Source organism: Salmo salar, chromosome ssa20 (genome assembly GCF_905237065.1).
Source record: "Salmo salar chromosome ssa20, Ssal_v3.1, whole genome shotgun sequence".
Taxonomy (NCBI): domain Eukaryota; kingdom Metazoa; phylum Chordata; class Actinopteri; order Salmoniformes; family Salmonidae; genus Salmo; species Salmo salar.
Window position 1 is genome coordinate 37,174,605 of NC_059461.1, and position 25,650 is coordinate 37,200,254.

The 25,650-nt window shown below is 40.8% G+C and overlaps 1 protein-coding gene across 3 annotated transcripts; it reads right to left on the reverse strand.

The window, feature by feature from the left end:
• Positions 1 to 1,685: 1,685 nt before the first annotated feature.
• LOC106580530 (serine/threonine-protein kinase A-Raf) lies at positions 1,686 to 25,493 on the reverse strand. 3 transcript variants are annotated; one of them, XM_014161707.2, is made up of 16 exons: positions 25,396 to 25,493; positions 24,208 to 24,419; positions 23,732 to 23,835; positions 23,338 to 23,440; positions 22,965 to 23,119; positions 17,147 to 17,251; positions 16,138 to 16,282; positions 15,915 to 15,945; positions 15,681 to 15,808; positions 15,245 to 15,447; positions 14,846 to 15,022; positions 11,445 to 11,491; positions 9,477 to 9,595; positions 5,893 to 6,024; positions 5,482 to 5,616; positions 1,686 to 5,306 (listed from the first exon to the last, which is right to left on the reverse strand). In XM_014161707.2, the coding sequence occupies exons 2-16, from the start codon at positions 24,316 to 24,318 to the stop codon at positions 5,166 to 5,168; spliced, it is 1,836 nt and encodes a 611-aa protein (XP_014017182.1). In that variant the 5' UTR covers positions 24,319 to 24,419; positions 25,396 to 25,493; the 3' UTR covers positions 1,686 to 5,165. The 3 variants fall into 3 exon arrangements, with proteins under 3 accessions (XP_014017182.1, XP_014017183.1, XP_014017185.1); XM_014161708.2 differs by having other exon boundaries at positions 25,368 to 25,403; XM_014161710.2 differs by lacking the exon at positions 17,147 to 17,251.
• Positions 25,494 to 25,650: the final 157 nt, after the last annotated feature.

Consider the following 25,650-nt stretch of genomic DNA (forward strand, 5'->3'; position numbering starts at 1 on the left):
ATGGAGGCCATTGTTTTCTTGGGGGACCTTCAATGCTGCAGAAATGTTTTGGTACCCTTCCCCAGACCTGTGCCTCGACACAATTCTATCACGGCGCTCTACATACAACTCCTACCTCATGGCTTACTTTTATTTTATTTTATTTTTTTCTCTGACATTCAGTCAACTGTGGGACCTTATATAGACAGGTGTGTGCCTTTCCAAATCATGTCCAATCAATTGAATTTACCATAGGTGGACTCCAATCAACTTGTAGAAACATCTCAAGGATGATCAATGGAAACAGGATGCACCTGAGCTCAATTTTGAGTCTCATAGCAACAGGTCTGAATACTTGTGTACGGTCTGTTTAAAAAAAATTAATAATAATTTAAAAAAAATTGCAAACATTCTAACAACCTGTTTTTGCTTTGTCATTATGGGATATTGTGTGTAGATTGAGGAGGAAAAACATATTTAATCAATTTTAGAAAAAGGCTGTAACGTAACAAAATTTGGAAAAAGTGAAAGGGTCTGAATACTTTCTGAATACACTGTTTATAGAAATGTTGACACCCTTTAAAATTTGTGGATTTGGCTATTTCAGCCACATCCATTGCTGACAGGTATAAAATAAACCACACAGCCATGCAAACATGTTTAGCCAAACATTGGCAGAATGGCCTTAATGAAGAGTTCAGTGACTTTCAACGTGGCACTGTCATAGGATGCCACCCTTCCAACAAGTCAGTTCGTCAAATTTCTGCCCTACTAGAGCTGCCTCGGTCTACTGTAAGTGCTGTTATTGTCGAGTGGAAACATTTAAGAGCAACTACGGCCGCAAAGCGGTAAGCCACACAAGCGCACAGAATGGGTGTAAACACTGATTTCGAGTTCCAAACTGTCTCTGGAAGCAACATCAGCACAATAAATGTTAATCGGGAGCTTCATGAAATGGGTTTCCATGGCCTAGCAGCCAGACACAAGCCTAAGCTCATCAGGCGCACTGCGAAGCGTCAGCTGGAGTGGTGTAAAGCTCGCCGTCATTGGACTCTGGAGCAGTGGAAACGCTTTCTCTGGAGTGATGAATCACACTTCACCATCTGTCAGTCCGATGGACAAATCTAGGTTTGGCAAATGCCAGGAGAACACCACCTGCCCCAATGCTTAGTGCCAACTGTAAAGTTTGGTGGAGAAGGAAAAATGGTCTGGGACTGTTTTTCATGGTTCTGGCTAGGCCCCTTTGAGAAATCTTAATGCTACAGTTTACAATGACACTACACGATTCTGTGCTTCCAACTTTATGCCAAACAGTTGGGGAAGGCCTTTTCTTGTTTAAGCATGACATTGCCCCTGTGCACAAAGCAAGGTCCATACAGAAAAGGTTTGTTGAGACTGGTGTGGAAAAGAACTTGACTGGCCTGCACAGAGCCCTGACCTCAAACCCATTGAACACCTTTGGGATGAATTGGAACGCCAACAGAGCCAGGCCTAATCGCCCAACCTCATTAATGCTCTTGGCTGAATGGAAGTAAGTCCCCACAGCAATGTTCCAACATCTAGTGGAAAGCCTTCCCAGAAGAGTGGAGGGTGTTGTAGCAGCAAAGGGGGACCAACTCCATATTAATGCCTGTAATTTTGGAATGAGATGTTCGACAAGCACTGGGCCCTTTAAGTAAATAATAAAAACAGACATTTAAGCATTCCATAATTATTCCACAGTTTTATTTAAAGAATAAAATCCTGCATCAATATTTTAAGACACAAAACCTAAGATTTCCTTAAAATTTTAAAATAATTGTTCTTTTTTAAAACTGTCACAAAAAATAGAAACAAGTACAATTTTTGTAATTTAAAATGTTTTACTGTACACAGCAGAATATACCATTTATTGCAAACTGAACACCCCTGATACCTCAGAAACTATACACACAATTATTTCAATTCACCTAGAGATATGCAAAACTACTGAGTTCGTTAATTATATTTTCTGGTCAAATATGACAGTCCGGTTTCTCTGCCATGTGCCCCTGTAATTACCATGTGTCTGAAGCACAGTAAGTGGTATCTTCAATGTGACGTCATGCCTTTAGTACAGTCCATTTTAGGGGAGGCCAATTTCTTTATTTAGTTTGTACAAAATTCCAGTAAATGTGGCACTTTTGTCCTCCTTTCTGCAAACATACAACAGAATAAACTAATGGGGAAGTCATTAAAAAAAAATAAAAAATGCAGAGCTCGCCACAGAGTCCCTCTGAGTGACAAACATGTTTACTAATTAATTAAGCAGAAACCGACTGACTTACATTATGGTAAAGCAATGCACCAAACGTAAGGTGCTAGACTATTCCTGCATTATGGACATCTCTAAACACACAGGACAATAAGAAATAAAGTCTATAAAAAGGGATTTCATTTGGAAAAATATGTTTCATTCAGCCTTTGGGCTATTCACATCACTTATGACCTACACATCACAAGACAAAGTAATGTTTGATGTACAACGCCTTAAAAAATGTGTTCCATGTTTTTTTTTCTTTTGCTGCGTATCACAATAATAACAGTACATGCCATTTTAATGACACATTCCATGTTTGCTGGTCTAATCAGAGGAGGGTAGGGTTGCAAAATTCTGCTAACTTTCCAAAAGTTTGAGTTTTCCAGAAATCCTAGTTAGAGGATTCCGGATTTCCTGCTCATTCCGGGAATATGCCAACCGGGATTTCTGGGTATGACAATGTAGCCCAGGGGCCCAAGAGGACACTGTATATGCAGTATAGTGGGTGTATACGACATTATTCCACCCCAGTAAATTACTCACTGCGGCCAAGTAACAGTTGCAAAAGAAAATGTAATCAAAAGCCAAATAAATACACCTGCATGACACAGCGCATCAGAAATCTGAAGCTCAATTAGAATAGTTTGAGACAGTACCATGACTAAAAAGGACATATCGTTAAGTTAGAGAACCCAAACCATCCATGATTTAAATGCTGTAAAGAGTGATCTCTTATCACTCAGTAAATATTTAATCCACAAAGGTCCATGACCGCAGACCCATCACACTGCTTTATGTAATGACAATATCAATAAATAAGATGAGAAATCTTTTCCAACCCTTTTCTACCAAAATCCCCAAGCCAAACCTATTCATCCAAACCTATTCATACAACCCAATCATAACCACCAACCTCATTGGAATGAGGAAACAAAATAGGGTGCCCAGCCCCTCTAAAGAATCTAGGTTAAAAACCTGTATATCATCTGCTTTTTATAAAAGCTGTCAGTTATGTTTGTTGAGTAACCATCGACCCATGATAGAATCTGCACTGTTTAAATTGATCATGTCAAATACAGTATCAAGAAATCACACCCCTGTACTGTCCATTGCGAGCATACATAACACCAAAAACAACAGACCCCTTATGGGTTAAGATCACAGTTAGTTAAAATACACTTTTTTTTTTTTAAGTTACCGATGATTCAAATCTGCCTCTTTTTGTAACCAGTATTAAGCCAAATAACTGCCATCAGTCAAATAACTGCCGTCCCCACCCCATTGCACCATGGAGCCATCTACTTAACATCAATTGAAAAAGCCTCTCAAAACAACAATCAATGCACTTTCACTGAAAGAAGCTGGAAACTAATAGGCTAATCACTGCTAATGCAAACCAAGTAAGCAACCACCTTTCACTAGTTACAACGCTCAATTGAAGTAGCAGCCTGCAATTAACAGCAATACGAAGGTGGAACAGGAGAAATGATTGATTTAACAGCAACTATTTTCCAAAGTGTTTAAGCTACTAAAAAATATGGCTTGTATGTTTTTAACTGTTCCAAAAAAAATAAACAATTATATTGAAAGTAGGAATCAGACGTCAAACTAGGTCACATGATTGATAATGACTAGCACATTTTAAACTAAACCAAAAACATCCACGGAAGAGACTAATTTTCACTACAATGAGCAAGAAAACTGTACAAGTAAGGCAGCTTGTTTTAACCAGATTAGTCAAAGCTAGGACAAGTGTTGCCCCATGGTGCATTGGAGAGTCAAGCAGACTAAGCATGTAAAGCATTGAGAATACTCTTCACTCATCTGTTAAGACTACAGGTTTCATGGTCACACAGAAGCTCTCTGGGCTGAACTAACCTACATGTATTCAATGGAAAAAATGCACAGGTTTGAACATGTCTGGGTCGTATTCATTAGGCACCAAACGTAAGAAAACAGACAAAAATGGAGGGACTACCTAAACTTATCCAATAAGAACCATTTGTTTTTTATTTCCGATGGCAAAGCATTATGTCATGGTGTGCACTAATGAATACGACCCTTCTGTGCATTTCAAAATGTTGAGGTACCCATATGACACTGAAGTTCACGGCTTCAAAACTGCTGGTCTTAGACAGTGGCATATCGATCCATGTTGTATAGCAGCAATACAACTTATTCATCTTCATATTCTAACAATGCATTGATGACACTAATTTACCAAAACCGTTATGGGACCAGAAGGACCAATAACTTAAAATATGGTCATAAAACCCAAGTGAAATTCACTTCTCTGCATGCTGTTGTTTTGCAAGCACTTCTCTTCCATCGCTTGCACTTAATCTCAGAACGCTGACTTCAAAATTATACAACAAAAAAAGTATTGTCCCTTCCCCCCAAAAGCAGCCTTGAGAAATCCATAGCCACGCATGTACAGTTACAGTATAGGAATGTAGGGGGTCTGACATGGCCAGGCTAGCGTGTGTTCTGCAGTTCCAGTTTGTGTAGGCCTGTGAGCAGGGGAAAGGGAGGGGAGCGGTGTGTTTTGAAGTGGAGTAGGGAGAGACTGAGGGCTCAGGGGGTTGTCTGTGTGTCGAGGGGTTATATGTGTTGGTGGTGGTGTCTGTGGGAGGAGCCGCAACCAGTGCCAGAGGAACGCTGGGTTGTGTCCCAAATGGCAGTCTTATAGTGTCCCATAGGGATCGGGTAAAAAGTAGTGCACCATGTAGGAAATAGGGTGCCATTTGGTACGTAGCCTCTGGGGTATTGGGATGAGCAGCTGTCAGTGCACTCTCTCTTATGGGAATAATGCAGCCATCGGTTGCATCAGTGATGGTCTCTTTTCTTCTCTCTCAGACAGAGGGTCAGACAGATGGCTTCTGGGACTGGGAGCCTGGCAGGTCAGGGTTCAAATGGGCATCAGCCGAGTGGTGTTGAACAGGAGTGGGTTCAGTTCCTCAGCATGCACAGCCCTGTGGAGGGAGGGCTCCGAGGCACTCCGCTCGATTTTTGGTAACAGGTCCTGGACCTGCTCAATGCCTAACATGATCTGAGGAGAAACAAAGTAAAAATTGTAGAATTGGAAAGGTACTCACACTCAAACCATAAACAGCAAGAACCAAGGAGGCGGAGATGGATAAAACAAAACAATAAGAGAACAGTATGTAAAGAGGAAAAGACCCTGTTGTTGACTTTGATTAAATGCTTTGGCAGTGCTCTCTCACCTGTGGAAAGAGGGGCCTCTCATCACGTTTGAACTTCAGGCAGTCAATGATGAGCCTCTTCATTGATTTGGGTGAGCTACTGGACAGCAAACTGAGGTCTGGAGACAAGTAGCCGCGCCCAACCATAAAGAGTATCTGAGAGGGAAGACAGGTTGTTAAATGTATGTCTCTGGTTGGGAATAGAATATACAACAGTATCAGTTCTTATGTACGAGACGTTTGAATGTGAATGATCTTAAATAGCATACATGTTAGCTGCACCCTTCAGATCTGTATTAAGAGGTAAACCGTTCCTATCCTCCTCTCGGTAGTCTAGTTTTATATTTATGTTTTTTTGTAAAATTTTAACAATTTCATTGTAATTATTTGTTCTCGTAACTCTGCTTGCTGCTGCCATTATAATTGTTTCACCTGGTCTCTGTTGTTGATCTGGGAATAAGGCAGAGTCCCTGACATCAGCTCAAACAGAACCACCCCGTAGCCATACACGTCTGACTGAAACGTATAAGGGTTGGTGTCCTGCATCCGGATCACCTCAGGAGCCTAAAAACACAAAACGCACACATATCGTTGGACAGCTGACTCAAGCACAAACATTTGATTTTATCTGCAGGTTCCATGAAGATGAATTTAAGACTAAGACTTTTTCCATTTGCCTGGCAACCCAGTTTCTTCTCTGCAATGAGTCTGGATTGGAGTACATCCCTGACTCATCACCGAATGCGAACACATTCGGGCCGTTTGACTGGTCCAGGAACCGATGGGTTGGGCCAGAGCCGGAACACATGGGTAAAGCGGCAGTTCGAAAATTTGTCATTGGCTTTGATACTCTGATTGGTTTGAGACGTTCCCAACACCCCTACCGCCCTTCATCACCAAACGACTTCAATGATGGAAGTTTCAAGCTTAGATACCCATAGACTTCTAGTCATTGTGCCAATGCTAGTTAGCAATTACACTAGTTAGCAACTTTCCTCAAACTGCACACAAGAGAAATAAAAATTGTATTCAGAAGTTCAGGAAATTCAGTTCCCTTCATGTTTTGTGTCCTTGCCACGATACCTCAGAGTATTGCAACAACCTTAACTGTTATACTAACAAAGCTGAGACTACTCTTACTGTTAAGAGGACAGTTTTAAAAACACAGTCTTTCCCACAAATACATTTTTAAAATGTTGCCCAACTGTCAGTATGCTTGCACTTATCAGAAAGCATCTCTCCCTTCACTTCATGTGCAAAGGGGAGAGGGAGAAGCAGCGAAACAGAGACAGGGCAGTGACTTTTATTGCAGGAAGCAGGTTAATCCAGATTCATACACATTGCTTTTCCATTACTTCTAACCAAATTTCCATGACCAACAATTAGACATCTTGATGTACGTAGAAAAAAGTATGCATAATATGGTATCGACACTGGGAGGCTGCTCTTTGATCCCATGTACCATCTCCTGCCGTTGTGCAAGGCACTTCACATCCCCCCCCCCAAAAAAAGTATTATACCTGTTAGGAAACTGTATAAAACACATGGTCAACCCTCAGTCTGGAGTACTGGGTATGAAGGCTTTTGAGCAAGCCCTGCTCAAACACACCAGAGCCACTTTATCAAGGTCCTGTTGAGCAGTATATTTCTAAAATGTGGTTTGTTAGAGGGGATGGGAAAAGCACACCCATTAGCTCTCACAGAGGATGGTTGACCACCCTTGATGTATAACATTGCAACCAAATACATTTCATGCCTTTTGAAATAATTAGCTCATTCAAAATATATATATATATATATATATATATATAAAAATAATCAAAGGGCTATGGTAGGACACAAATATTTTTACTCAGCTGAAGCAAGCTAACATTTTCCTCAGGAAATGTACCTTTTCCAGTTTAGTCAATCTTAGCTACCTTAAGTGTTTACTTTGCAGGTTCACTAGCATCTATTGAGTTGCATTGTCCCATACATTGGATGACCAAATCAACTGGAAGTAACAACAAAACACGTTTTGAAGCCACATAATCGAAAAGGCTACATCAAATGTATTTTCCTAAAATTACTCTGATAAATTATTTTGATTTGATTAGTTGTGATTGAACCAAATCTCAACTAATATAAATGGTGAAGTGAATCGTTTGTTTCGTCAAAAATACTTGTTTAGGGCCTCCCGAGTGGCGCAGCGGTGTAAGGCAATGCATCGCAGTGCTAGAGGCGTCACAACAGACCCGGGTTCAACCCTGGGCTGTATCACAACCTTCTGTGATTGGGAGTCCCATAGGGCAGAGCGTCCGGGTGATAAGATAATTATATAATAATGGTAAATGAATAGAGAATCCGACCCTGTCACGTAACCAATTAGTAGTTATGTAGCATGGGTAATGAATAATTAAAGTACTGAACGGAAGTCCCATAAGGTCTAGTAGAGACCCGGAAGGGAGAGAAATGTGTGTGTGTGATTAGTGGTCCTAAAGGAACTGTAGACGTGTATGTGAAGAAACAGGGAGTAGCCTTCAAGGTTCCCCTAATCTCGGGGGAAAGGAACAGGCAGCGCTGGATAGTGATTAACAGTGGTGAGAAGTCCGGGGAGGGATACTATTCACCTACTGTTCGGGTGTATGGGTGTGCGTAGGATATCTACTGTTTGTGTGGAGGTATGTGCGTAAGCGGGGAGGGAGAATAAAATTAACTTCTTTGTGGAATGTTCGGCAGAACGTTCTCTGAATAAACTGTACAAACTTTTTGCAGATGCTGAGTCTTTGCCTAATTATTAACCCATTGTCTTACAAACCTTGGGAATTAGTCAAGGCTTATTGATTGTTCATTATTATAATTGGGATAAAATAATTCCCTTAACACCGGGTTAGAGGAGGGTTTGGCCGGAGGGGCTTTACATGGCTCATCGCACTCGCGTGTTTTGAATTGGTTACTAGTCTGTTCTCTATCATATTTTATAGGCTAGGCCTACCTGCTGCTGCAACGTCTGACTGACTCCTTGAGCAACGGCCCACTCGTCTTGCACACATGCAGGTGATGCGAGCAAATAAACGAGCTGAAGTGTCATTCCGATCCTGGCGGATATGTTGATTTTTTATTTGACTGACAATCTCTAAACTGTGCCTAAATATATTAAATTAATTTCCATGACCTTTCCAAAACCTTTTAGGATGTTATAATTTTCCAAACCTTTTTCAGGCGTGGAAAACACCATTTCAAAATGTCATGACTTTTCCAGGATTTTCATGACTGTATGAACCCTGGTTAATGCACATTACTGTTGACATTTTTTTTTAGAACCCAAAAGATCTGCAGGAACGATGTTTAGCCTAATCACCGAAATTATAGACGTAATCAAAATTGCGTCGGTAAGAGGGGGGCAATGTCGGTGTCTAATTTTCAGTTAATCGTCCCAGCTCTAGTTACTGTTGTCTTAAATTGTAAAGACCACTTTCTCTCTGCAACAGCCCGACTTGCACAAGACGAGCACATGCAGATAAGCTCTGTAACATCTTGAAAGTGTGCTCAAGAATAGTTATTTGTAAAAAAATAAAAATTTTACCGTGGTGGCAACAATTTAGCAGCTGCACAATATAACAGAAACTGTGTAGTTATCGCCGTTGTATTTTAAGACCTTTGAAAACTGAATTGAAGACATTGTAAGACTTAAGGACTTTAAATCAGATAAATGAATTTAATTAAGACAAACACTAAGGACCCGCAGACACCCTGTTTAAGATGTTACAACTGCAGTCTTTATACTGAAAGAGTAATCACGCATGAAAAATACAACCCCTCTAAACTCTCCAGGAAAACTCACATTACAAATCACATTGCTAAATGTAGTTTGACAGTTGATGTGAAATGATGCTACCCCCACTATCAGCCAGCGATATCTAGGTTGTATTCCTAGACACCAAATGGAAGAAAAAGGACTGAAACAGACTACCTGAACTTGTTCAATGAGACACTGTGCTGTAAATTAACACAACCCAGGAGTGCAAGGAACTTACCATCCACAGAATGGAACCGCTAGGCTGTTCTACCTGCTCGGAGCCACTCCATCGAGACTTCACTGTGGCCAGCCCAAAGTCCCCGATCTTCACAGTCCAGCCCTCATGGAGGAAGATGTCTGACAACAGAGCTCAGGAACATGGCAGCAGGTAGGTAGGTATATACATTTGGAAAAGCAAATCACATTGGTGATTTTAACACAACCTTCAAAATGACAAAATTTTTTTTTAAATTGATAGCATTCTACAAAAGTGATCTAGATTCAGACAAGCATTGGCCTCAAGTGATACTGGTGGTGGGCATCTTTCTCTGACAAACATTTGATACATTTTGTTTCATTTTGACAAATACGATAAGTTGATACATTTGTTCTAATTAATCTCCATGAATGTTTGATTTGCCAGAAAGAATGTGTTTTAAAGGCTACTTCACCTTTAAAAAGAAGAAGACAAGATGCTCTGGCACAGTTTGAAGCTTAAAAAAAGGCTCACACCAAGCAATATAAGCACTAAAATCATGATGCAAATATTTCACAACTGAACAGATATTGACAGACCATAAAAATATTAATATTAGTGGTGAACACAGCACTGAACTCACAGACAACACACACAAATAAATAGGGTGCTCAAAAATGCTTCTGTGGTCATTAATCATTGGCTTCTAACTAGGCTTCTGGCCAACCACATAGGTCTAGAACTGACAGATCCTCACCAGAGACAGCGTTAAGCACACCACAGATCCAAACTCATGGCCCGTATTCATAAAGAGTCTTAGAGTAGGACTGCTGATCTAAGATCAGGTCCTCCCGATCCATATAATGTACACGGATTCAAAATATAAAACGCAACATAACAATTTAAAAGATTTTACTGAGTTACAGTTCATATAAGGAAATCAGTTAAATGAAATGAATTCATTAGTCCCTAATCTATGGATTTCACATGACTGGGAATACAGATATGCATCTGTTGGTCACAGATACCTTAAAAAAAAGGTAGGGGCATGGATCAGAAAACCAGTCAGTATCTGGTGTGACCACCATTTGACTTATGCGACATCTCCTTTCCATAGAGTCGATCAGGCTGTTGATTGCAGCCTTTGGAATGTTTTCCCATTCCTCTTCAATGGCTGCGCAAAGTTGCTGGATATTTGCAGGAACTGTAACACGCGTCACACAAAGATCCAGAGCATCCCAAACATGCTCAACGTGTGACATGTCTGGCGAGTATGCCATGGAAGAACTGGGACATTTTCAGCCTCCAGGAATTGTATACAGATTCTTGCGACATGGGGCTGTGCATTATCATGCTGAAACATGAGGTGATGGCGGCGGATGAATGGCATGACAATAGGTGTCAGGATCGTGTCACGGTATCTCTGTGCATTCAAATTGCCATCGATAAAATGCAATTGTGCTCGTAACCCTAACCCCACCAGCAAACCTTTCGCCCACACATGGTCTGCAGTTGTGAGGCCGGTTGGACGTACCGCCAAATTCTCTAAAGCGATGTTTGAAGCGGCTTGTGGTAGAGAAATTGAAAGTAAATTCTCTGGCAACAGCTCTGGTGGACATTCCTGCAGTCAGCATGCCAATTGCACGCTCCCTCAAAATATGAGACATCTGTGTCATTGTGACGTGAAACAAAAGCTGCACATTTTAGAGTGTCCTTTTAATTGTCCCCAGCACAAGGTGCACCTGTTTAATCAGCTTCTTGATATGCCACACCTGTTAGGTGGATGGATTATCTTGGCAAAGGAGAAATGCTCACTAACAGGGATGTAAACAAATTTATGCACAAAATTTGAGAGAAATAAGCTATTTGTGCATATGGAACATTTCTGGGCTCTTATTTCAGCTCATGAAAAATGGGACCAACACTTTACATGTTGAATTTATATTTTTGTTCAGTGTAAATTAATCTTATTCTACTTCAGAAGTAAAAGCCCAGCTCAAGAAAGGATACTGTTTGATTTCAGGTCTCGATGAATTATATTCTTGGCATGAAGATAACTGAAAAAAAATAAGAAAAAGGCCTGTTATTTCTAAATGTATACATAGAGCAAATACAAAAGCAGATAAGCTAAAAAAGAACATACTGCATGTTAATACTTTTCAAAAGCACCATGTGTTGTGATAAAGACAGTTGAACAAAGCTCACGAGGCATTTATAAATTATATTCTAAAAGAATCAATAGTTATACAGTTGAAGTCTGAAGTTTACATACTTTGGTTAGAGTCATTAAAACTTGTTTTTCAACCACTCCACAAATTTCTTGTTAACAAACTATAGTTTTGGCAAGTCGGTTAGGACATCTACTTTGTGCATCACACAAGTAATCTTTCCAACAATTGTTTACAGACAGATTATTTCACTTGTTATTCACTTCATCACAATTCCAGCGGGTCAGAAGTTTACATACACTAAGTTGACTGTGCCTTTAAGCAGCTTGGAAAATTCTAGAAAATTATGTCATGGCTATAGAAGCTTCTGATAGGCTAATTGACATCATTTGAGTCAATTGGAGGTGTATCTGTGGATGTATTTCAAGGCCTACCTTCAAACTCAGTGCCTCTTTGCTTGACATCATGGGAAAATCAAAAGAAATCAGCCAAGACCTCAGAAGAAAACAAAAAAAAAGTGTAGACCTCCACAAGTCTGGTTCATCCTTGGGAGCAATTTCCAAATGCCTGAAGGTACCACGTTCATCTGTACAAACAATAGTACGCAAGTATAAACACCATGGGACCACACAGCCGTCATACCGCTCAGGATGGAGACGCGTTCTGTCTCTTAGAGATGAATGTACTTTGGTGCGAAAAGTGCAAATCAATCCCAGAACAACAGCAAAGGACCTTGTGAAGATGCTGGAGGAAACAGGTACAAATGTATCTATAGCCACAGTAAAACGAGTCCTATATCGGCATAACCTGAAAGGCCGCTCAGCAAGGAAGAAGCCACTGCTCCAAAACCGCCATAAAAAAGCCAGACTACGGTCTGCAACTGCATATGGGGACAAAGATCGTACTTCTTGGAGAAATGTCCTCTGGTTTGATGAAACAAAAATAGAACTGTTTGGCCATAATGACCATCGTTATGTTTGGAGGAAAAAGGGGGATGCTTGCAAGCCGAAGAACACCATCCCAACCGTGAAGCACGGGGGTGGCAGCATCATGTTGGGAGGGTGCTTTGCTGCAGGAAGGACTGGTGCACTTCACAAAATAGATGGCATCATGAGGTAGGAAAATTTGGTGGATATATTGAAGCAACATCTCAAGACATCAGTCAGGAAGTTAACCTGTTAGGGCTAGGGGGCAGTATTTACAAGGCCGGATAAAAAAACGTACCCGATTTAATCTGGTTATTACTACTGCCCAGAAACTAGAATATGCATATAATTATTGGCTTTGGATAGAAAACACCCTAAACTTTCTAAAATTGTTTGAATGGTGTCTGAGTATAACAGAACTCATATGGCAGGCAAAAACCTGAGAAGATTCCTTACAGGAAGTGGCCTGTCTGACAAGTTCTTGTTCTTCTTGACTCTCTTTATTGAAAACTGAGGATCTTTGCTGTAACGTGACACTTCCTACGGCTCCCATAGGCTCTCAGAACCCGGGAAAAAGCTGAATGATGTAATTCCAGCCCCTGGCTGAAAAACATTAGAGCCTTTGGTAAGTGGTCTATCAGAGGACAAAGAGACTGAGGCGCGTGCACAAGGCGACCCCATGTTTTAATTTTCTCTCTCTTTGAACGCAAACACGCTTTCCCGGTCGGAATATTATTGGTTTTTTTACGAGAAAAATGGCATAAAAATGGATTTTAAACCGCGGTTGACATGCTTCGAAGTACGGTAATGGAATATTTCGATTTTTTTTGGTCACGAAATGCGTCGTGCGCGTCACCCTTCTTTACACTTCGGATAGTGTCTTGAACGCACAAACAAAACAGAGGATATTTGAACATAACTATGGATTATTTTGAACCAAACCAACATTTGTTATTGAAGTAGAAGTCCTGGGAGGGCATTCTTACGAAGAACAGCAAAGGTAATAACATTTTTCTTACAGTAAATCTGACTTTGGTGAGGGCTAAACTTGGTGGGTGTCTAAATAGCTAGCCCTGTGATGCCGGGCTATCTACTAAGAATATTACAAAATGTGCTTTCACCGAAAAGCTATTTTAAAATCGGACATAGCGAGTGCATAGAGGAGTTCTGTATCTATAATTCTTAATAATTGTTATGTTTTTTGTGAACGTTTATCGTGAGTAATTTAGTAAATTCACCGGAGGTTTGCGGGGGGGGTATGCTAGATCTGAACGTCACATGCTAATGTAAAAAGCTGGTTTTTGATATAAATATGAACTTGATTGAACAAAACATGCATGTATTGTATAACATAATGTCCTAGGTGTGTCATCTGATGAAGATCATCAAAGGTTAGTGCTGCATTTAGCTGTGGTTTGGGTTTATGTGACATATGCTAGCTTGAAAAATGGGTGTCTGATTATTTCTGGCTGGGTACTCTGCTGACATAATCTAATGTTTTGCTTTCGTTGTAAAGCCTTTTTGAAATCGGACAGTGTGGTTAGATTAACGAGAGTCTTGTCTTTAAAATGGTGTAAAATAGTCATATGTTTGAGAAATTGAAGTAATAGCATTCATAAGGTATTTGAATAACGCGCCACTGGCTGTTACGTAGGTGGGACGATTTCGTCCCACCTTCCCTAGAGAGGTTAAAGCTTGGTCGCAAATGGGTCTTCCAAATGGACAATGACCCCAAGCATACTTCTAAAGTTGTGGAAAAATGGCTAAAGGACAACAAAGTCATGGTATTGGAGTGGCCATCACAAAGCCCTGACCTCAATCCTATAGAAAATTTGTGGGCAGAACTGAAAAAGTGTGTGCGAGCAAGGAGGCCTACAAACCCGACTCAGTTACACCAGCTCTGTCAGGAGGAATGGGCCAAAATTCACCCAACTTATTGTGGGAAGCTTGTGGAAGGCTACCCAAAACGTTTGACCCAAGTTAAACAATTTAAAGGCAATGCTACCAAATACTAATTGAGTGTATGTAAACTTCTGACCCACTGGGAATGTGATGAAAGAAATAAAACTGAAATAAATAATTCTCTCTACTATTATTCTTACATTTAACGTTCTTAAAATAAAGTGGCGATCCTAACTGACCTAAGACAGGGAATATTTACTAGGATTAAATGTCAGGAATTGTGAAAAACTGCGTTGAAATGTATTTGGCTAAGGTGTATGTAAACTTCTGACTTCAACTGTATATCACGAATTAAAAAAATATATATAAAATGGATTGCCACTTTAATAACAGTGTTTAAAGTGAAATAGCTTACTCCATGCCCTGTGCCGTCTGCCTGGCAACGTCGATGCGGCGCATGGTTTCAAACTTGGTCTCGGAGACGTGCAGATGACGGTATAGGCTGCTGCCCTCACACCACTGTGTGATGATGGCAAAGTTAGGCTTAGTCATAAAGCCCATAAACAGAAGAATGTTGACGTGGCGTGTCTTTCTGCAGGGGGGGACGACACACCAATATCAGTCACAACACACACTATCTCACCCAAACTGCATGTTCCACAGTTCTAACAACAATACTCATGTTAACTCACGGTAGGACAGTTTCAGTAAAAACAGCTACGTAAATTGCAATACAGTACCATCAAGTAATGTGCCGTATTTCAAGACATGAATTAATTTGTCAACGTAAGAAGAGGGCAGGTACAGTACTCACCTTAGGACTTGCATTTCATTTTTAAAAGCCTGCAGCTGCTCAGGTGTTGGCTCTGTCACTTTGAGGATCTTGATGGCCACATCTCCGTGCCACTTTCCCTTGAAGACAGTCCCAAAGGAGCCTGCACCTATCCTTTTCTGCATGGTGACTTCACGAGAGTGGACCTCCCAGTAGTAACTTGAGTCTCTATAACCGCCACGGTGCTGAAACACACTTTTACTTAACACCATTTTCAACAACATCCCCATCACTAATTAACAAGGAGCACCAAGGGTTCAATCTCCGACACATACCACTTTCTAAAAACAAGAAAAGGTAATGATGACATCTCCCAAAAAGACTGCAACAACTGATGCCAGAACCTTTTTTCACCCAGATGAGATCCTCATTCCATAGAAGGGTTTTAGTAGCGCCGGCAAATCTAAACTTTACTTACCACTTTCTTTTTGTCGTCAGATGAGGAGGGCTTGCGCTCTTTGTGCTCTGAGGGGGATTTAGGGGGTCTCCTGCCAGGGGAGTCCAGGGAGGGCGGGCTGGTGGAGGGTTTGGATGAGGGTTCAGGACCTGTAAAGAACAGTATTCAAATGAGCAGGTTATGAGACAAATGACCAAGTGCAAAATAATCTCAAAGAAATGGGTAAGGATAAAGAAATCAGACTTGAAATCTCACCCATTGTATTGTTTTGTATTTTTAACGCCTCCTAAAAAGGAGAAACACATTGTCTCATATTAATGAAACATTCACCGACTCACATTGATGTCCACTGTGTGTGTGATGTATGCTATTGTAGGGGTTGAGAAATAAGCAGAAGACACATTTCCATGGTTCACTGTAACAAACAGACTAATGAATTTGTATTGTAAACCCTGTGTTATAGGAGTGACTGTCTCACCTCTATGATGCTGACTCCGGCAGGGCCCACTGTGCTGACCATGTGGACATTGGGGGTGGAGGTGGACCGATGCCTCTGTAGGGATGGTCCATCTCCAACTGGCGGGGGGAACAGGAAGGCAGAGGTCGGGGACAGAAGTCCATGCCTACAAGACACAAAGGGGCACAACAGAACAGGTTCGGTTCATTTCTGAAGAGTTATGGTTATCCATTTGCGGGGGCACCAATACCATATGGTTTCTGTGACTGCATCCTAAATGGCACACTATTCCCTTTATAGTGCACTACTTCTGACCAGAGCCCCATGGGATAAGTAGTGCACTACTTCTGACCAAAGACATATGGGATGGCCCGCAGATCAATTTCCTAAGACCAAAAATGTATAAAAATTCAGTCGGTGTCAACTTACTTACTTAGAATAAAAAAGTACAATTTTGAAATTTGGCATTGCATCATTAGTTTCTTGTCATTTCAGTCACTCAATTAGCCCAGCTACATTTTTTAGACTAATTTAACCAGCCATCTAAACGTTTAGTAACCATGGTGAAATTACCAGGGGGCCCCCATTCATTTTGTTAGTCACTCTCACTCAGACATCATATTCAAAACTGCAAACATTTCTCTCCACCCTATGGCAAAATGAGTAGAAATGCATGAAATGTGTTATAAAATGTCTAACTCTTCACTCGCCCCATGACAAAACGTGTAGAATTGCAGGAAATTAACTCTAAAAAGAATTATCCGCTGTCAAGAGGGGGGGCCGCAAAACATGTTTTGCTCGTAAGGTGGGGGGAACCCCCCCCCCAACAAAATGTCACTTAGGGCCCCCAAAAGACTAGGGCCGGCTCTGACTGCATGTGTGGGTATGGGATTGCAGACCCACGAATCACTGCGGCCTCTCATGAGTTCAGATTTTTTGTGGCCCCCACCCCCATCAAATTTGCCCATCCCTGATATAGGGAATAAGGTGTCCTTTGGGACGCGTGTGACTATGGTTCAGATCCACTTACCCAGAAGAATCTGGGGTTAAGGCTATGTCGCTCTGGGATATGGAGTTGTCTGGCAACAGTATGGATATCTGAGGGTACTCATCTGTGCAGGGATTAGGTGTGAACCTGGAAATAAGGTACAGTACACACAGAGTAAGCAGAGGGTAAAGAGCTGTTCCAGTCACACAATGCTAACAGTAAAACAAATATGAAGTGATATATATTGGTGACATTGTGAAAAGCACAACAAAATGCATGGAGAACATTATGGGATTAGATTATTTTAGTTGACCAACTTTTTTTTATTTCGTTCTGTCTTTTTGAAGGGCGGGTGGGTGGGGGTGGAACTACAGAAATTCAGCCGTGACAATATATTCATTTTGATAAGGATTTAACCTGCAGAATATCTTAACAATAAAAACACAATAAATAAGTCTCCATTAAAAAAAAAGAAAACTAAAAGGACAGTTTTTTGTATTTTTTGGCCTAACTTTGAAAAGATGAAACTCTAGAACATGATGGCGTTTTCTGTTTTTCTTTACAACCCCCACTAATGTCACGTGACTCGTCTGAAGGTAACCCATACAAATTAATGGAAGCATGGAGGTAGTTGTGCCAACAAAAATAAGGGGTTAAATGTGTCCACTTGTTTCTTTTTTTCTGAGCTTTCTTATATCTCCTACATATAGGACAGACACATCAAAACCTTACTCCATATGATTTACTTTTTGACTGTCTTTTTTTTAAATTTACGAATGTGTTATTCAATGCATTTCTATGGGCTACAGTAGTAAAGGCCAAATTCAATATTCTATCAAATATATCTTTTTTGGGGGTGGGGGATACCTAAAGGGGTCCTAAAATTCGAAATCAAATAGCTAAATGATCCACGATATCACCACCTGAAAACAATTCCAGATGTTAGCTTAGTAGAATGGGACCAACACTTCACATTTAGCATATATATTTTTGTTCAGTATAAAATAAGTTCTGTCTTGATTTTCAAAAGAGTAATAGCTACCTGGTCTGAAAATAGTGTTTGTTGATAATGCTCTAACATCGATAGCAGATTTGGAAATGTTATCTTCTTTGTGATTTATTCAACCCAGATTCAAAGCTAGTTGCATTATTTCTAATAAAACCTTTAGCGGCATCTCATAGGAGCCGGTGGAAAAATCAACTTAATTTTTATTGATCATTATGAATTTAGTTCAATTTCAAATTGATCACAGAATGTAGGATTTTTTTGTCATGAAATGTTCTAATGCCATTTTGTGGCTCTTTTAGGAGATTCTGACATTTCAAGTTGGCAGTGGTAAGCGTGGTGGTCGGACAAGCTCATATCGATTAATTAAAGAAAATAGAGATGTAGATAATAGTATGAAATCGAAGTGAGAATGATTTATGCATGTTTAAGTAGAAAGTGTGCTCTTTTGCTTTAGGATTATGTGCTCACCAGGCATCAATGAGGTTGTAAACAGAGTATATGCTGGAGAGCCTTGCCTTGGTTGCATGTGGATTGTAGTTGGTCTTATTAGATTTGTCCCACATGTCCAAAATACCATTCATGTCCATCCCAATAACCATATGGAATTCAGTTTATTCTAACAATATGCTGTTCAGAGAATGCAAAAAAAAATGTAGGATCATAAGAATTTGAAGAGTACATATTAATAAAAAGGCCATTTGCATTATTGATACAATAAAAGTGCCTTCCTCACCATCTTAAATAAGCATGCTCCATTCAAAGAAAAATGTAACTAGGAATAGATACAGCCCTTGGTTCACTCCAGACCTGTCTGCCCTTCACCAGCACAAAAACAGCCTGTGGCATTCTGCATTAGCATCGAATAGCCCCCGTGATATGCAACTTTTCAGGGAAGTTAGGAACCAATATACACAGGCAGTTAGGAAAGCTAAGGCTAGCTTATTCAAACATAAATTTGCATCCTGTAGTACAAACTCAAAAATGTTCTGGGACACTAAAGTCCATGGAGAATAAGAGCACCTCCTCCCAGCTGCCCACTGCACTGAGGCTAGGAAACACTGTCACTACCGATAAATCCACAATAATTGAGAATTTCAATAAGCATTTTTCTACAGCTGGCCATGCTTTCCATTTGGCTACCCCTACCCCGGCTAACAGCCCTGCGCTCCCCACAGCAACTCGCCAAAACCTCCCCTACTTCTCCTTCACCCAAATCCAGATAGCTGATGTTCTGAAAGAGCTGCAAAATCTGGACCCCTATAAATCAGCTGGGGTAGACAATCTGGACCCTCTCTAAAATTATCTGCCGAAATGATTGCAACCCCCGCCTGTTCAACCTCTTTCGTATCGTCAGATTCCCATAGATTGGAAAGCTGCCACGGTCATCCCCCTCTTCAAAGGGGGAGACACTCTAGACCCAAACTGCTACAGAACTATATCTATTCTACCCTGCCTTTCTAAGGCCTTTGAAAGCCAAGTTAACAGATTACCGACCATTTCGAATCTCACTGTACCTTCTCCGCTATGCAATCTGGTTTCAGAGCTGGTCACGGGTCCACCTCAACCACGCTCAAGGTCCTAAACGTTATTTATAACCGCCATCAACAAGAGACATTACTGTGTAGCCGTATTCATCTACCTGGCTAAGGCTTTCGACTCTGTCAATCACCACATTCTTATTGGCAGAGTCAACAGCCTTGGTTTCTCAAATGATTGCCTCACTTGGTTCACCAACTACTTCTCCGATAGAGTTCAGCATGTCAAATCAGAGGGCTTGTTGTCCGGACCTCTGGCAGTCTCTATGGGGGTGCCACAGGGTTCAATTCTCGGGCCGACTCCCTTCTCTGTATACATCAATGATGTCGCTCTCGCTGCTGGTGATTCTCTGATCCACCTCAACGCAGACGACACCATTTTGTATACCTCTGGCCCTTTGTTAGACACTGTTAACTAACCTCCAGTTGAGCTTCAATGCCATACAACTCTCCTTCCATGGCCTCCAACTGCTCTTAAATGCAAGTAAAACTAAATGCATGCTCTTTAACCGATGGCTGCCTGCACATGCCAGCCCGTCCAGCATCACTACTCTGGACAGTTCCGACTTAGGTATTTGTATTTGTCCACATATTCTATGTGTCTGGTTAGACTGTAAACTCTCCTTCCAGACTCACATTAAACATCTCCAATACAAAATTAAATCTAGAAATCGGCTTCCTATTTCGCAACAAAGCAGCCTTCACTCATGCTGCTAAACATACCCTCGTAAAACTGACCATCCTACCGATCCTCGACGATGTCATTTACAAAATAGCCTCCAACACTACTCAACAAATTGGATGCAGTCCATCACAGTGCCATCCGTTTTGTCACCAAAGCCCCATATACTACCCACCACTGCGACCTGTACGATCTCGTTGGCTGGCCCTCACTTCATACTCGTCGCCAAACCCACTGGCTCCAGGTCATCTACAAGTCTCTGCTAGGTAAAGCCCCGCCTTATCTCAGCTCACTGGTCACCATAGCAGCACCCACCCGTAGCACGCGCTCCAGCAGGTATATCTCACTGGTCACCCGCCTCTCCTTCCAGTTCTCTGCTGCCAATGACTGGAACGAACTGCAAACATTTCTGAAGCTGGAGACTTACCTCCCTCACTAGCTTTAAGCACCAGCTGTCAGAGCAGCTCACAGATCACTGCACATAGCTCATCTGTAAATAGCCCATCCAATCTACCTCATCCCCATACTGTATTTATTTATCTTGCTCCTTTGCACCCCAGTATCTCACCTTGCACATTCATCTTCTGCACATCTTACCATTCCAGTGTTTAATTGCTTTATTGTAATTACGTCGCCACCATGGTCTATTTATTGCCTTACATCTCTTATCCTACCTCATTTGCACATGCTGTATATATAATTTTCTACTGTGTGTTTGTTTTCTCCATGTGTAACTGTGTTGTATGTGTCGAACTGCTTTGCTTTATCTTGGCCAGGTCGCAGTTGCAAATGAGAACTTGTTCTCAACTAGCCTACCTGGTTAAATAAATAAAATCAAAATGTTGATTCTGCCTTCTTGGTCTTCACCCAGAATTGCAATTTTAAGTTTCCTATGTATTATTATGATTACACATTTAGTTTTGTTTGGGACTAATGAAAAAGCAGCCTTCTGTACAAATGGTTCTCTATTCTATGCGAGTCCTTTTGGAGCAGGTGTGTTTCTTGGATCATTGCTATATCAACATGGTTTCTTGTTAGGATATGAAGAAAGCTGGGACGTTTAATAAGGACAGTTTGGGACTTTCAAATGCCAAGACAGAATAGCTAGCGTTGCCATTTTTTTTTATCTTTAGTGTTAGTAAGCCCATGGATGTGAAACAAAAAGGTTTTACCCACAGGGAAACCCACACATTTCTTCTCCTCTTCCCCCCCCCATGTGAACCACTCTAAATTACCCCTAAACATAATGTACCCTCAATTTGTATTAAGCATGCATGTGCTCTATGTAAGATAAATTCAGCAGCGTAAAGAGGGGTACAGCCATCTATCCTAAACAGTTTAGCCCAAAGGGATGCAATGCTCTATAGCCTCACAAGGATGCAACCCTTGTAAATGTTATCACAATTTACTGGATAGTTACAACACTATTGACTCATACAATCTAGAACAGTATCCCCGTTCCATCTCCATGTCCTCGACCAGGGCTCTAAAGTACAACCCTTTGGATCGCATATGCTCCTAGATATTTTGCTGTGTGACATTACATATTATTTTAGGAGCACCAGTGAGACAAAAGATGTAATAAAAATAAACACCCAGATAATTGCTGTAATGATAGGTTTCACTGTGCAGATGTTTCCAAGTCCACTAGAGAAAAAGCAAGCAGAGATTCATTTGTTTAATCCAAAGCCTACATGTAAAGAATATTAAAGACCGCTTCTTCAGGGATTTGTATTTCTTGCAACTTTCTGAAGAAGTCACGGCATGGGAATGCCTGCGTATACCACTGTGTAGGCAAAACTTATTTTTCAAGGCTTTCCCAAAAAACTTTGCAAATTAAAATGTTAACTGGCAGAATGATATATCATGATGATTTGTATCAATCGGGTGGTCTTTTGTTTTGCAAACTCTATTCCACATGCAGTACAGAAACACCGCCAGCCAAACACCAGTCTCTTGAGGTGCATAATTGAAATTAAAGGGCAACTATACCTGCCAAAATATTTTATTGTGGTCTGCTGATGTGGTTTATTAATCATTGTTATCCAAATGTTGTTTTCTATGAAAAGTGAGATTTTTAGGAGTGAAAACCAGAAGGGGAATAAAAAAATTAAAAAAATGGGGAAATCCAAAACGTTTGTTTCTTGTGTTATAAATGTATTGACTGGTAAGAACTCTGAGTGGCTGGTAGTTCTTTTCATCTAACTGACACAGTGATTTATGAACAGGGCCTAAAAGCTATGTCACGAGTCATTCCCAAACCACTCATGGGCATTTGTTTAAACCTTGTTCAGTCAGGTTACATCATTAGCTAACAACCTGGTTACTTTACCAGTACATCAAAACATTTGGGGGAACAAAAAGAAAGGGAAAAGGACAGCTTCTTTAGAAGACCACTGATCATAGCAATGAATGAATGAGTGCTCTCTTGCATGTCGTCACTCACAAACTTGACTTGCTTAAAGAGACAGGGTAGAATTGTCTATGTAATGCATCTCACTAGGTAGTGCTTTTACACAATGTAGAAAGCTAATATAAAAAGATATATCTTCTGGCACTCCTAGATTTGTTGTGGGAAAACTAGCGCTACCAATGAAAAATGCTAATTTAGAACCCTGTCCTCGACAGACTCACCGTTTTGTCATAGTGTCCATGTCCACACACACAGTGGGAACTTTGCTGCTGCAGTGCTGGTGAAACTTGTAGCCACATGTCTGACATCTGAAGCCATTGAACAGAAACTTGTGGCAGAAGTCACAATAGGCCAACTTGAAGAAGGTTTTCCGTACCTGCAATAAAAAATAATGTGAAAGTATATTTTCCAGACATTCCAGTTGAAGAGAAAGTGAGGAGAGTTGTAACAAAGTAGTGGTAAGTCTGCTATACTAACCCACACAGTCAGAAGCACGTGTGTGCAGAAGGTGGTGGTGTTAACCACTACTGGAAAAAGAAGTGTTGCCTTACAATACACAAATGCTAAGGTGAAACATTTACAAGAGCTACTTACAAAGTTATGCATGGCGAGAGGGACATCATCCAACACATCTACAAGCAGCTCTTCTCCTACCAGCGGGGTGATGTCAGTGTTCCAATCAGTTAGTCTCTTGCGACTGCGGGGGAGAGGGGGGGTGTCAGATTAAAAAAAGACCAATGATATCTAAGAAAAACAAATCTAAATCAGAAAACTGTATTACCATGAAAGAAATGTATATTGGGGTTGTACATAGAGGGTTAAGACGCATTAACAATGAACCACTTACAGATTATTTCGTAAACAGACACTGCTAGAACCTTCTACTTATTGAACTGTACACACACCTTGCCAGATGAGACAAGAAAGATGCTTAAAAATGGAGATGGTGCAAAACAAGATAGTAAAATGGGCTAGGACAGACACTTACCCCTCTAGGAGTCGAAACACTGCGCAACAGTCCTGGCTCAGGCCCCTCACTTTAAGGGCTTTATCCAGACTGTCATAAACGGTCTGGCCAGGGCGAACATTCACCTGCAGACACAAACAGTAGGGAGTTTCGTGTAGTTTAGCAATTTCAAGTAGGGGGAAGTGGCATGTTGTGTCAGAGAAAGATAACTACTTTCACATAATAAAATACAGCACCAACTCTGTTTACAGTTATGAAATTGTGTGAGTTACATATTCACAGTGAATTATTTGGATTTCTATGGTAAATCATGTGTTTTCTCATGTTTGAGAAACGTGATAAGAAATAGATTGGAACTGGGCCTTAGGCACCAGCTGGGATAACACCAACTGTCTGCTAGGAGTTAGTCATTGATGCAGGCGTGAATAATTCGTCTTGAAAATAATTCAATTTTTCATGTAATACAAATGCCCAAAAGATTATTGTGAAAGTCTTACCACAGTCCTCTGTTTATTGGGGAGGTAGACGCGGATGGTGCCCCCACCTCGGGGCACATCCTCTGGACTGGTCTCACCAGAGGAGGAGCAAGAGGAGGAGTTGGAGGACATGATGAAAGGCTGGAGGAGCAGGGGAGGCAGCACTGAGATCCTTCAACCGCAGGTGAACTTCATGCACTGGGGATCCGGGGGAGTGTGCCCTTACCTGGAACCTGAGACAGACAGTGCTACGAATTAGCTACGATCCATTTGAATCCAATCAAACGAGACAAATGTGCCCATAATTATGAACATAGATTGACTAAGTATGTTGCAACTAGCAAGGATGATACCACATTGTGTAAACTAGGTAAAGAACTGGTAAATAAACACAAGAGGCCTCATTTTTACATCTCCAAAAAATAGCTGCTCACAGTAAAAACTGTCTAAAAAGGGTTGCGTGTACCAAAACAGCTGAGTTGGTGTAGGTTATCAATGGCTCGAACAAATGTGATTTATCATGGATGATTACTACTTTGACACTTTAACTAGTTAAACTTACTAATCAGCTAGCTAACTTCATAGGCAACTTCACGTAGCCTAGACATTGCTACGTAACGTTCATTACTACAGCATGTCTCGCTGCACTTTGACTCACAGCCAGACATTTAATGTGCACGCGAAATTGCATTATTGCTGTCAAGTACCGTAGGAGCCTTGTTGGCTTTGTAAAGCTACTTTATGGCTAAAGTCGTTGGCAAGGCAATTACGTAGCTATCCTAGCTTAGCATATAGTAATGATATTTGACTGTATAGCAATATGACATTTACACATTTTGGAAGCCATGTTTCTCTCAGTACAACTACCACTGAGGCTTGCAATTCGTTTATATTATTTTGATGGAATGACAATACCGCGTCGACGAGGCTGTTATAAATAGTTTCTTAATTCCTGTCAGGTGTTTATTTCACGTTCGAGTGAGTGCTTTCATGAGGCGGAAAGGGATTAGCTAGCTAGCTATGAGCCAGCTAGCGCGTTAGGTTACTACTTTTGCTGTCTGATACTATCAAGTAACAAAAAGCTTGTTTCACTCTAATTTACGTAATAACATAAGCAACTGCCTAATTCATCATTGGCAATTCAATACCATTGCAAAACGAGTCATTCATAAACAACTAACCGCAAATTTGGTTTTGGAATAGTCTTACCTGAGGGAGCCATCTTGAATGCTCTCAATCAGAAGTAGAATCTCTTGGAAAGCGGAACACCTCCGTGATGCGCGCTCCCTATTGGTCAATTCTCACATGTACACTCGCTCATTGGATAACATAATATAACATAAAGGGGCGGGTGTTACAAGTAAACATGATTTTTAAAAAAAAGTTACATTGTGCAAACTTATGTTACAGTAAACTACAGACAAACGACGTGGATATGATTCAGTTGACCTATTAAATATCCGG

What these genes read in the sequence shown, in the direction of transcription:
- LOC106580530 (XM_014161707.2), bottom strand. Translation starts at nt 24,318, where the DNA reads ATGTCCTCCAACTCCTCCTCTTGCTCCTCCTCTGGTGAGACCAGTCCA. An exon ending in CCAATAAACAGAGGACTGTG is followed by an intron (nt 23,836 to 24,207) that starts GTAAGACTTTCA and finishes TTGTGTCTGCAG; the next exon opens with GTGAATGTTCGCCCTGGCCA. An exon ending in TCGAGACCTGAAATCAAACA is followed by an intron (nt 9,596 to 11,444) that starts GTATCCTTTCTT and finishes CTCTGTTGTCAG; the next exon opens with ACATCTTCCTCCATGAGGGC.